Source organism: Cucumis melo, chromosome 6 (assembly GCF_025177605.1).
Source record: "Cucumis melo cultivar AY chromosome 6, USDA_Cmelo_AY_1.0, whole genome shotgun sequence".
In the NCBI taxonomy this organism is placed as follows: Eukaryota; Viridiplantae; Streptophyta; class Magnoliopsida; order Cucurbitales; family Cucurbitaceae; genus Cucumis; species Cucumis melo.
The window spans coordinates 36,011,393-36,025,361 of record NC_066862.1 but is presented as its reverse complement, the minus strand read 5'-3'; the positions used below and the strand labels follow the sequence as shown (position 1 = coordinate 36,025,361).

The window sequence follows — 13,969 nt, the reverse complement described above, 5'->3', positions numbered from 1 at the left end:
ATTTCAACGTTGATTATTTTAGAACGTGGAACTTCATGTACCATTGATTGATCAATTGGTTTGGACACTTAGACACTTAAGATTTGAAATGAGGGAGGTGATAGGCAAATGAAGATATGTCTTTATTTCCATGCACCGTCGTACTTGTTTGAAAAGTTTTACCGCTAAGAGAATGAATTTTAATGATATGAAATTTTTAATGATAACATAATGTAATTTTTGTTGACACAAATTATACAAGGTACATAATTTTTGTATCACCTTAAAAAAAACAATATTTTCCTTACTTGCCACCAATTTTCCTCCCTCTCGCAAAGTCGTTGAAATGTTTCTCACTATTTTTCTTTTCGCCGTCGTCTCTCTCCCTCAACCCCTCACGATTTTTTCGCCGCTGCCGTCTCTCTCTCAAACCGTCACAATTTTGGGCGTCTCCCTCTTGCGAACTCCCTAAAAAAACCCTCACAATTTTGTGTCGGCGCCGTCTCTCTCTCCGGTTCAGCTTCGCACGATTTTTCCTCTCTCTCGCAAACGATCCAGCCGCGTGAACTTGGAGTTTACCTTACCGTGAGTTGCTTCTCCTCCCTTCTCCGTCCGTTTCTGCTCACATTCATTCCTCAGTCTGTTTCATTCGCAGAAGGCTCACCAAGCATCAGGTAAAACTTTTCTTCATCTGAAACTTACATAATTATTGATTGCTACTTTTTGTTCCTTCTTTTAAATTTTTTAGGGCGGTGTGAGTGTAGAAGCTTGTAATGTGAGTATTTATAGTGGAATGAGGGTTCTCTTAGTAGCAATTTGAGTATTATAATGAGGAATTACGGCCATGTGAGGAAGGGTTGGCATTGTGAGATGTGCTTTAGGTTTAAAGAATCTTTTATATTTGTTTTACAAACTGTTTTGGTTTTCTTGTTACATTTTGGATCAGAAGAGTCGATCATTAATCTTGGTTTTGAAACTCCCGTGAACAGTATATTTTATTCTAATGGATTTTATTGGGGAAGAAAATGATTTGTTTTTTCTTACTCTCTTTTCAAGTTGAGAAGGAGAGGTTTTGAGATCTTGAAAGTGAGAAGTTTGATTTCTTGAATACAAGATATTAGGAACACCCTAGTTGAGAACTTAGAACACAAGAAATCAAACATCATTACTACTAATGTGTGAACCCCTAGTTGAAAACATGTCATGAATAGTGTTGTCTTATTGATTGTTCATCAATTTTATCCCTTTTATAAGATAAAATTTTAATGAGGCCGGCATCCAAGTTGGTAAATTTCCTGTTAAACGGAGTTAAAGTCTTTATATATATATATATATATATATATATATATAGTTGATTCGAGTGTAAACTAATAGTAACAAGATTAGTAACCTTTTGAAAATAGGACTGTAGTTTAAAGACTTACTAAACTTTCTTAAGACTATAGGGATAAACTGAAATGGAAAGTTATAATTTAGCCTTTGGATTCTTATGATGTGCGTATTGTATAACTTACCTTGATCAAACTTTGTAGCCTATTCTGAAGAAAATCTTGATAGCCACTAATATTGTACTGCAACTGCCTAGTGGGAAGGTCATAAAAATTGATGTTCAAGTCATTGGTTCCTGCACTAATAACAACCAAAGCATTGCTAATAATCCTCTTACTTTCATCCACACCCACAATACCTTGAAGCCTCTGAATGTAGTTCTTGAAATGATCAATTTCATTTGTATTTTTTCTTTGATTTGCAAGTCAATTGACTGAGGCGCTCCGTGTTCATTGAATTAATATTCGGTATATTGGAAAAGTTAGCATCTATGTTCATAACGAATCACACTAACATTTTGATGTCCTTGTATTAGTGGTATGCCCTTAAATAAAGATTTACTTTGCAACTATTTTCAACAGGTTGCTGAGGGCACTAGACATTTACCCCATTTATGGGACCTTTGTTACAATAAGATTACAGTTAGATCTGCAAAGCACATCCTCAAGGTGCTAAATCTAATTTATTCCTCCTTTTCTTACTATGATATTTATTACTACGGAGTGCATTATGCACTTTCTCAAAGCAATTTTGATATGTAGAATTTTATAGATTCTCCATGTTTGATAATTCAATCTGGCTATTTATGGAATTTGAGACGATGTGTTTCTCATGTTGTGGTTGTAAGTCTTACCTGCAATTAATGAAACGAACAGGTGTATTTTCATTCCTATTATTTCTTTTTTTTCCATTATTTTTAACGAAAATTAAAGCTCTTGCCTGATATCAAACACATTTTAATCTCTGATTGTTAAAATGCAACAATCTCTGATTGCTAGCTCTTCTTCGTTTTATTACACTTTTTACAGTTGCTTATTGCATTAACATAATCATTTTTAATCTCTGATTGTTACCCTTTCTTCATTATGCCAATATTAGAATTATGGTTTCTCATTGGAAAAAAAACAAACAAATGTCGTATGAATTTGCTTCTTTATTGATTCAATTTCAGTAGAATATTAAGGATTGAGTATGTCTCAATCCTCTGTACAAGCTAATTTCTGTTCCTCTCTCTCCAGAAGAATTCAGAAAAAACATGTTCTTACAACAATCCCCCCTTTCCCGCCCAAAAGACAAACACTCTTATACTCACTTTTCCCGCCCACCGACCTACTTATATCCCACGTGTTTTTATTTAAAAAAATCTATTTCTTCCTTCTACTGTACACTTGCCTAATAAGGGGTCTAACATTACTTTCCCCTTTTAAATTCACCTTGTCCTCAAGGTGAAAAGTTGGGTATTTTAACTGCATTTCATCATAAGACTCCCAAGTAGCTTCATTGCCCAGCCACGGTCTTACGATATTCAACAGCTTCTTCCGGAATAGATTTCCACACATAATTCTCATCAACAAACTGAATAGTTGGCTGTGAATCCTCATGCTGTCCAACTAATTTTCTCAACTGTGATACATGAAAAACAGGATGAATTTTTGAACTTTCTGGTAACTGAAGGCGGTAAGCAACAGGCCCTTTCTCTACAATTTTATACGGCCCAAAAAACCGAGGAGCAAGCTTTTCATTTCGTCTACTATGCACAGTAACCTGTTGATAGGGTCGAATACGCAGAAACACATAATCACCCACACAAAATTCTACATTTCTCCTTTTACGATCCGCATACACTTTCATTTGTTCTTGTGCTAAGCGCAAAACGCAAAGAAATCAAAACAACATCCCTTTCTTGCAACATCTCTTCAACAGTTGAGTTCTTAGAAAGCGAGCTTCCATAAGAAAAAATAGTAGGAGGCTGTCGTCCATAAACAATCTGAAATGGAGTCATGCCGATAGACCGTTGGAAGGTGGTATTATACCAATATTCCGCCCATGGCAGCCACTTAACCCACTCCTTAGGTTTCTCATTACAAAAGCACCGTAAGTAAGTCTCCACTCCTCTGTTGACAACCTCAGTTTGGCCGTTCGATTGAGGATGATAGGCTGTACTTTTATTCAGTTTAGTGCCTGATAATCGAAACAATTCAGTCCAGAAATGACTAAGAAATATCTTGTCTCTATCTGACACAATGGACAAGGGAAATCCATGCAACCTTACTACTTCTTTCACAAATAACTCTGCCACCAGCTTAGCAGTAAATGGATGTTTCAGGGGTAAGATATGTCCATATAATTTACTTAATCTGTCTACCACAACCAAAATCACTTCAAATCCACTAGATTTTGGAAGGCCTTCCACAAGATCCATTGAAATATCGCTCCATATGGACTGAGGAATCTCCAACGGCACCAACAAACCAGCCGGGGATAAAGCCAATGATTTACTTCTTTGGCATGTTAAACACTCTTCACAGTGTTTTTTAATATCAGCCTTCATCCCATCCCAATACAATTCAGTGGCTACTCGTTTATAAGTTCTCAAAAATCCAGAGTGACCCCAACCACAGAATTATGGAAAGTGTCTAAAATTACTGGTATTAAAGAAGAATGCTTTAAAATTACCAGTCGGTTCTTGTACATCAGTAAGCCATTCTGCAATGAATATTTGCTCTCAGTTGGTTCCTCAAATTGCTTAATTTGCTTTACAATCTTCTCATACTTTGGATCTTGGGATACTTCCTTTTTAATTACTTCCTGATCGATAGTAACTGGTACGGACAGCCCAAACAAATGTACTTCGTCTGGCTTTCTGGATAATGCATCAGCTGCTCTATTTTCAACTCCCGGCTTGTAAACTACTTCAAATGAATAACCCAAAAGTTTGGCTATCCATTTTTGATATTGAGGCTGTATTATCCTCTAATCTAACAAAAATTTCAGTGCTCTCTGATCTGTTTTCACTTTAAATTTTCCTATCAACAAATAAGGTCGCCATCTTTGTACCACCAATACAACAACAGCCATAAGCTCCCTTTCATACACTGGCCGGGCCCTATCTCTCAAAGCTAACGCATGGCTATAATATGCTATCGGCCTTCTGTCTTGAACTAAGACCGCTCCAATTCCAAAACTAGACGCATCAGTTTCTATTTCAAACGGTTGATTGAAATCTGGAAGGGCTAATACCGGCAAGGATAGCATCGCTGATTTCAACTTGTCAAAAGCCATGGTTGCTTCTTCAGTCCATCTAAACCCTCCCTTCTTTAACAACTGAGTTAAAGGAGCAGCAATAGCTCCATAATTGCGCACAAAACGACGGTAATACCCCGTTAAGCTCAAGAATCCTCTGATTTCCTTTATATTCGTGGGTTGTGGCTAGTCGGATATAGCTCTAATCTTTTTCGGGTCCACTGCCACACCTTCTCCAGAAATCACATGACCCAGATACTCTATTCTTTTCTGTGCAAAATGACACTTCTTCTGGTTAGCATATAGTTCATGTTGCTGTAAAATTGACAACACTTTTCCCATGTGCACTACATGATCAGCCTCATTTTTACTATATACTAGTATATCATCAAAAAAAACCAATACAAATTTTCTTAGGAATGGCTTGAAGATAGTATTCATCAAAGGCTTGAAAAGTAGCCGGTGCATTGGTCAACCCGAAGGGCATTACTAAAAACTCATAATGTCCTTCGTGTGTTCGGAAAGCAGTTTTCTCTACATCCTCATCGGCCATTCTGATTTGATGATATCTGGACTTCAAATCAATCTTGGAAAACAGAGTTGCTCCACAAAGCTCATCAAATAATTCTTCTACTACCGGAATAGGAAATTTATCCAGAATCGTGGCGTTATTGACTACTCTATAATCTACACAAAAACGCCAGCTACCATCCTTCTTCTTGACCAATAAAACAGGACTAGAATAAGGACTGGTGCTCGGTCTTATTACCCCAGAATTCAACATTTCTTTCACCAACTTCTCCATCTCTTCTTTTTGATGAAAACCATATCGATATGGACGAACATTAATGGGATTGGTTCCCTTCTTCATGTGGATATGATGTTCTATCTCCCTTCGTGGTGGTAGTTTTTCCGGCCACTCAAAAACATCTTGGAACTGACTAATGACAGAGTTGATCGGGCCATTGCTCAAAACTTCTGCATTTTGCAAACAGCAGTCATTACTCTCTACAGCTTTCACTTCTATTGATCGACATTCAATCAAGAACCTGGCATCCTTATCTCCCCAGTTTTTCATCATATTTTTGAGGCTGATCCTTGCTTTCGTTAGACTAGGATCTCCCTTAATATTCATAGATTTCCCATCATCAGAAAAAGTCAATGACAGATTTTTCCAGTCTACTGTAGTCACTCCTAGAGAATATAGCCATTGCATACCCAAAATTACATCAACACCACCAAGTTCTAGGGGCAGGAAATCCTCTACTATCTTCCAATTGTTCAACTGCACTTCCAATTTTTCACAGATTCCCTTACCTTGTACTGCAGCCCCAGAACCTAAGATCACTCCATACTGTGAGGTTTCTTTGATGGGTAAAATGAGCTTCTTCATCAGCTTTTCTGACACAAAGTTGTGCGTCGCTCCACAATCGATCAATATAATCACATCCTCTCCCATCAGTTTATCTCTCACTTTCATAGTCCCGGGATCATTTAATCCAACTACTGAGTTGATTGATAATTCAACCACAGTAGTAATATCCTCATTGATTTCTATGCGGCCCAACTCCTTTTTTTCTTCTTTTTCTTCTTCTACAATTTCGTATTCTCCTTTATCTTCTGTCACCACGAACATCCTCAATTCACGTTGTTCTTTCATTTTACACTTGTGGTCTGCAGAATACTTCTCATTGCAACGAAAACACAATTCTTTCTCTTTCCTGGCCTAAAACTCAGCATCGGGTAGCCTTTTATAAGACTCTTCCCTCCGATTTTCATTTGGACCGGAACTCCTCAAGGTGATGGTGCGGATCGGAAATGAAGTATTTCCTTTACTCTCCCCTGCTACACTACTGGAAGCAACTTTTCCATTTCCCGCCCACCGACCTACTTATATCCCACGTGTTTTTTAAAAAGATCTACTTCTTCCTTCTACTGTACACTTACCTAATAAGGGGTCTAACAACAAACTATTCTTTGCTGATAAAGGTAGTCATTTAGGTAATGAATATGGTTAACACCTTTTGCAATTGACAATGTTACAAAAATGTAGTCATTTTATGTTACTTCCAAATTCAAAGCTTGTGGTACAAAATAATCATTTTTTTTCCAATGACAATATTGTTTTTGCATTGCTCTTGACATTTTCTTGTGTAACATATCTATCTTGGTTATGTGGATTGTTATTCCTGGTTTCTTATCAAAAAAAGATAAAAGTAGTTTTTGTGGTAATGCTTGATTATGAGACGGAGTTGTGATATATTAATTTCTTTGGGGATAATAATTAATTAATTATGAATGGTGACTGTTTAATTTAGTAAAGTGGTAGAAAGCAGATGGTCTTCTTTCAGATTCGTGGGTGTTGTAACCTTTATGAGTTTGGTTGAAGTTGAAGCTTATTGCTCTAGAACTCATCTTCAAAGAAGGGTTATTTACCATAGATGATCACACAAGTTACACACAATGTTACTATAAGATCAATAACAAGAAATAAAATAGGTAGAAAAGAGAGTAGAAAGAAACATAAGGTTTAACAAGGAAGAAGGGTAAAAATAAGTCTGTCTTATTATATACATTGGGCATGACATCAAGTGTGAGATAAAACTAATTGATAACTGAATAACAAACTTCAGTTTATATGTGATACTCCCCCTGATTGAAAATATTCAACAAACCCATCTTGGATAAAAATGATGGATACAAAACAATAGATGTAAGTGGCTTTGTGAGAGTATCTACGAGTTGAATTCAGGAATTGATTGGTAAAAATCTTCAAGAAACCGAACAGAACTTTCTCTCTTATGAAGTGACAATTGAGTTCTATATGTTTTGTTTGTTCATGAAAGGTTGGATTAGAGGCAACGTGGACAACAACTTGATTGTCACAAAATAAGATAGTGTTTGAGGAAAGAAGTTGCAAATCTTTTAACCAGGACTGTAACCAAATCAGTCCACACATTGTCAACACAATGGATCAATATTTTTCATCTGCTGAAGATCTTGAGACTACATTCTACTTCTTGGACTTCCATGACACTGAGCATCTCCCAAGAAAATGCAAAATCATGGAGGTCGAACGTCGAGTATCAACACATGATGCCCACTCTGAGTTTGAATGCTTTCAATTGAAAGTTTTTGGTTGGTTGAAGAATCACACCTTGTTCTAGAGCATTTTTCAAGTACTTCAATAAGTGATGGGGAGCGGAAAGGTGAGCTTGACAAGGTTGAAACACAAATTGGCTTAGCTTGTTGACAATAAAACTAATATCCGATCTTGTTATAGTAAGATAAAGTACCTATCAATCATCCTTCAATATGTAGAGGAATCTTTCAAGGGCTCACTATTGGCCTTACTCAGTTTGAATCTAGGATCCATAGATACAGGTTCTGGTTTTCAACCAAGAAAATCAATATCTTATAGTAGTTGTAAAGTGAAATGTCTTTGGGATAGAAAAATCCCTTGAGAAGATCTTGCTAGCTTAACCCCATCAAGTATTTCAGTTCTCCTAAATCTTTTAACTTAAACTTCTTTATTTAGGAGGATCTTTAATTGTGTAATATGAGACTCATTTGCTCCAGTAATCACGATGTCGTCTGTGTATACACTAACAAGGCTAAGAAGTCAGCACCGTATGCATAGATGCATAGAGGCTAAGGTCACCTTAGTTTCCTCAGAGTTGGTTCCAATGCCTTAAAGTATGGTTCCATATCAAAGATGAAAATTTGAAGCTCTTTAGCATTGCAGTTCCCATTGAAAGCTTTGGGTTTCGGGATCTTGAACTTCGGCGAAACAATACATGCTTGATTCGTGGTCTGTTTCCTATTGATCGCATTGATAAATTTACTTGCACTTTCATCTCGGCCATTTCGACCTTGATTGTCTCTAACGTGGCTCTAAAGTTGCCTGAAAGATCGCTAAAACAACTTTAGCATGGCCTTCTGGGAATAGTCAAGCTTTTCGACACACTTTTCCATGTGTGTGACTAAACTCAAAGGGCTACTCCCATGTTCAAAACTACCCTCTTGGGCGGTTTTATGTTCTATTGAATCAATCCTCAACATCAATTCATTTATGGGTAGTTCGTCTACCTTAGCATTCAATGCATCTAATTCTCTAACCTTTTCGTCCAACCCATCCAGTCAGGTCTAGAGAAATCTTACTTCGTCTAACAATTCTCTCATATACAAGAATTTCTCTTCAATCTCAGTCAGTCGCTCAGACTGCGACTTCGACAGTTGTTTCATTGTTGACATAATTGCATCTCACTTAGACAAGGAGCTAACAAAGCTTTGATACCGCTTGTCACAATCGCAACCTTTCATATATTGGACGAGCGATTGCCTGGCACTTGTCCTAACTCGGTGTACAAGTCAGCCGTACTAAATTTGAAAGTCGCGGGCAAACTCACTATATGATATTGTCACGTCTTGCCTCGCACACCATTCTTAAACTTGTCGTGTGAAACGAAACGTGATTTAAAAACTTTGAACCATTAACCATTACCATGCAAACTTAACAGTAATTAACAACAACTTTAGAAATGCAGCACAACTCTCAAAATAAGAGATTAACAAAGAATGCTAAAAGCCTTCACAGTCTTCAGTTCTCGACAATCGCTTAGCTCTTCAACTCGATCGCTTAGCCTCGATTGCTTACCTTTCTAAAGATCGCTTAGCTTCTTACAATCTGGGAGAGGGAAAAACCTAAAACACAAGTCAAAAGACTTCGTGAGTGATATTTTTGAAATCCTTTGGGAATACATTTCAATCATTAAAAATTCGTTTTCATTTCATAAACATGCTTTCAACGTCTCATTTCAATAAAATATAAAACACACATTAGTCATCCACATTCCTTTTCACCAAAAACATGAACCATTCCTTACGCTAAGACTCAGCATCTTGCATTTAGACTAATGTAATGTCCTTTCCATCAACAGCATCCGGAAATAACCCTGGTTCACTTCTCATTGCTCAAGCTAAACGCAATACACATCTTTTAATGTGCGTTTGGGGGAAGGGTTGAGTGAGTTATGGAAGGGTTAGTGTTATGATAAAACTAGTGTTACGATAAACCTAGTTTTATCATAACCCTTGTTTGGGGGAAGAGTTTAGAAATGTAGTTTTATGATAATAAGTGTTTAGGAGAAGAGTTACGTGGGAAGGGTTATGATAGTGTTATGAATAAAATGTGTTTGGGGGAAGGGTTATGTAGGTAGGTTTATGGGGATTTTATGATAAGATGTGTTTGGGGGAAAGGTTATGTGGGTAGGGTTATGAATTTTTTTTTACTTATTAATTTTTTTTTCCAATTCACATTGTAGATGTAAAAAAAAAATTCTTATTTCATATTTTTTTATAACGAAAGCGTTGAAAATATATATTGTAACAGTTTGGCTTACTCTCTTAAACGACGACCTCTATCTCTAATGTTATTAAATTAGTAAATACAGTTGACCAATTTTCAAATAATTTCTTAACAAATTCTACTAACTTAAGACTAAATAGAATCTCATGTAACATGATAAATTGTTCTGATAAAAGGCACAACAAAAGTAAGACTTGTTTGCACTCACTTCGGATATGTTATGCAGTAACCACGAACAAAATTATAGGGCATATTACCATTATAGGGCATATTAAAATGGTACGGACCATAGTAAGGAGTAAAGAGGCATTTTACAGTTACTCCATTTTTTTAGCTGAAGAGAGAAATGCACTATTAAATCTTTATTTTTGATTAATCTAAAATTCCAGAAGTGGATTGCTCCAAGCCTCGACCGAGTTATCTTGTGAACATTGCCTATATGATACCTTGTACTCTGGAAAATCTCACACGCTCATTTGTATATTTGTGGATGTTCTATGTATGCTCAGTGCCTGTACTAGCAATGTAGAACCTATTCTCCAAATGACTAGTTTGTCAGTTTTTATTATCTTTGTTACTTTTAAGAAGGTTTTGTCACAACTCATAAATGCTACCATTAGCGGAGATAAAACCATTTGCACATTCCACCTCCAACTCCATTTCAATTGTGCCTGGACTTTAATGTAAACTTAGAACGTCAGAAACCTTTCTTTTAAAGGCAGAACACATCCTTCTATTATTTTTATACAATCTAAACGTAAAACTAAGAGAACTTTCAGATCAAGAAGAATGTGTGCTACCTTCCACAATTCTTAGTCCATTTCTCTCTTCAGCCAAAAGAACAGAGCATAGCCAAGACTGAGAAAATAAGGCAAAAGATTTTAATCCATTAATCAACCGCAAAGAACGATCTTCTTCTTCTTCTTCTTCTTCTTCCATAACCTTAGTACCAAACACGGGTTACTAACCCACAGTGTTAAACCGTCCCCCAAACACCGCCCCGCCCCGCCCCGCCCCGCCCCTATGCATTATCTTGTCTCATTCCACCATACAGACCTTTTCTACATGGCCGCCTTTACTCATTATGTGCAAATAATAATTTGGAATTGTCTGGATGAGTGCGTGGTGAGACACACTCGATGTTATTTAGTTGAAAATTATGGAAGTGTGATTTTCTTCAATTTTCCAGGTGTGAATAGTCCTTTTTTGGGAGAGACTCTGTCGAAATTTTTATAGAATTTTTTGAAAGGTGTTTTACTAACCTTATATTGGAAAAGAAATGTTTTTAAAGAGTAGAATCATACCACGATCTAGGTTAGATGGGAAAACCTAGAACGGGATGACATGTGTTTGGTTTCTTAATCTCAGGAATTTTATTCCAAATGCCCGAATATCGGTTTGACTTCAAATGTCAAACCCCCTTGATTTCAAACCCATGGGTCAAACACCCTCTCGATTCTTTGATTCTATAGATCCACCACCCTTTTGGCCTTATTATTCTATCATTTTTTCTTTGGTGAGGTTGATTGAGGTGAGCCACCTCTCGCCGGATTGTCCCAACGAGAGTTCATCTCTTCCATCCTACGATAGTAATTTCTAACTGGAATTTGATCTGCTACAGTTTTCTCTTTGACTTGCTTGATTTTTATGAAAGGTTTATATTTAACTTGCAGTTTGCATTCAATGATTTCTGGGTATTTTCTTGCGTTGCAGTTGGGTCTGGGCTTAAGGTTTCAGAGTGTCTAAAATGGAGATCGATGAGGATGCATTGAAAAAAACCCAGCTGGTGGAAGCCCGAGCAAGAAATATTAGTCACAATGTTAGGTGTATTGAGTGCGGTAGTCAATCCATTGAAGATTCACAAGCAGATATTGCGATTCTCCTTAGAAAGGTATCGGTTATTTAGGTTAACTTCAATCTAAAAAATTTAACTAACACTTCTTTCTCTTTTGTGCAAATTGCCTTTTTTATTTTTTTTTTTTCTCTCTTTTCAACGATGAAATTTAGAAATATGGATACTAGATTTCTGATGAAAATGCCTTGAGAAGTGTAGTTACTAAGGCTTGTTTTAATTGTGATTATAATACTAATTTACTCTCACAAGTAAAGGAGGAGAGGATGCAGTTACTGAAGTTGAAGTTCAATGATTCTTCTCGAGCCGAATAATCCAAATAACTAGAAAACCATCTCAATCCAGAAAAAATTTATAACCTGTCAATGGGGGCATACTTTGAGCCAGAAATCCTGCGATCTCTCTGGCAAGTACCAATGGAGGTTGAGAGTTTCACAAAAGATGGTTCATGTAAATGGGAAATATAGTATTTAGTGGTTTTCTATTTCATAAACTACTTGAAGGAAATAGAAATAAATCAGGATTTTCTTTAATAAAAAATTCTTCTTTTGGATTAGTAGATTATCTACAGAATAACTATCTATGTTGTCATCCCCTTGGAAATTTTAAAATGATGCATAGTTTTCAATAACTTCATTTGATCACAGTGCCTCTTATGTCATAATGATGAATGAAAAAGATTGTTATACCAGACCTTGAATCTTTGCCACATACCGATTTCTCACAGATTTGTTAAGTTTCCTGCCTCATAATTCTTGGATGAATATTGTTTTGCAATAGATTTGCTTCACACTGGGTTGTATTTGTTATGTAACCATAGTTGATTCGTGATGAGATTCGGTCGGGGAAAACGGACAAGGAGATCTATAAAAAGCTTGAGAATGATTATGGGGAGACAATCCTTTATACCCCAAAGTTTGACCTTCAAACTGCAGGCTTATGGCTATCACCGGTCAGTTAATATGTGTGTGAAATTCAGAATTAAGCAAATAGTTCTGCCTATTTCTTCTAATTTTAATTCTAAATATATTACACTTTGGAATAGGTGTTAGTGGCTGGTGCTGCTGTAGGAGTATGGGCTTATAGTAAGCACAAGCAAAGGTCTAATGTTCACATCATGGCTTTAAATCTGGTCAGGGGTGTTCCATTGACCCCTAAAGAGAAGCAAACCATGTTAGATCTCCTCTCACCTCCACCTTCTCAGAGAACCCCTTCTTCATGGTGGAGGAGTTGGCGTAGGCAATGAGGCAACTACTCCTTATTGCTAGCTCGAACAACAGTTCAAAGAGTTTCAGAGTATGTTGAAGATCTACAAATTAGATTACAGATCTGAAAGCATTACTATTTTTGTACTGTATTATACTCAACGATGGTTTTATGATTACTTTTGCTAGAAAAATGTTCCTACATTGTGAATATGAACTTGCACCTTACAATTCTGTTCATATTTGTTTTTCTTATGGCCAGTTTGGATGTTACCTAGTTAGGTTCATAGGTTTCTCTGAAGGAAACACACCAATGAACAGAAGTTTGGATTGCCACACAATTCTAGGTTGTCACACTATTCCTGGTCCCTATGTTCATTTAAAATTCTAAAGGATTATGCTCCAAGATAGTTTTGAGTTGTTTATGGAAGCCAACTTTTGAGTGAATATGGATACTTTTTGAAACCAAGAACAAAGTTCTTTTATAATGTAGCCTCCCATTTTATAAATGAACCTTTGTTGGCGACTCTTCAATTTAGTTTTATTGCAAGTTTTTACGGTTGGTGAGTGGAATGATAAGGATGGGATGGAGGGAAGACTTCCACCATATAAAACTCCTTAAAAGACCAACCTCCATGCAATTACAGAACAAGCATTGCGAATTCAACTTTGAGTATATATTCTTTGCCAAATATCAGATGGATGCACCCATTAACTGAATTTTCTGCAAGAAAAACTGACCATTTTGTCCATCTTCCTGATAATCCAAGTCATCCAGTGCTCCAAACATGTACTTTGGACAGCATATATTAGGAACGTGGCTGGACCTAGAACAGAGTATATATTTTCACCCTAAATGCTGTCCAAAGTACATGTTTGGAGCATTGGATGACTTGGATTATCAGGAAGATGGACAAAATTGTTAGTTTTTTTTTTTTTTTTTTTTTTGTTGAAAATTCAGTTAATGGGTGTTTTAACTAATAGTTGCTTAGA

General features: G+C 36.5%; 1 protein-coding gene across 2 annotated transcripts; it reads left to right on the top strand.

Annotated features, from left to right (window-relative positions):
• The first annotated feature begins 277 nt into the window (after positions 1-277).
• On the top strand, positions 278-13,423 carry LOC103493367 (cytochrome c-type biogenesis CcmH-like mitochondrial protein). Of its 2 annotated transcripts, XM_008454080.3 has the most exons (5): positions 278-653; positions 1,890-1,976; positions 11,633-11,810; positions 12,592-12,723; positions 12,817-13,423. In XM_008454080.3, the coding sequence occupies exons 3-5, from the start codon at positions 11,667-11,669 to the stop codon at positions 13,015-13,017; spliced, it is 477 nt and encodes a 158-aa protein (XP_008452302.1). In that variant the 5' UTR covers positions 278-653; positions 1,890-1,976; positions 11,633-11,666; the 3' UTR covers positions 13,018-13,423. The 2 variants fall into 2 exon arrangements, with proteins under 2 accessions (XP_008452302.1, XP_008452301.1); XM_008454079.3 differs by lacking the exon at positions 1,890-1,976 and having other exon boundaries at positions 280-653.
• The last annotated feature ends 546 nt before the right edge of the window (positions 13,424-13,969 follow it).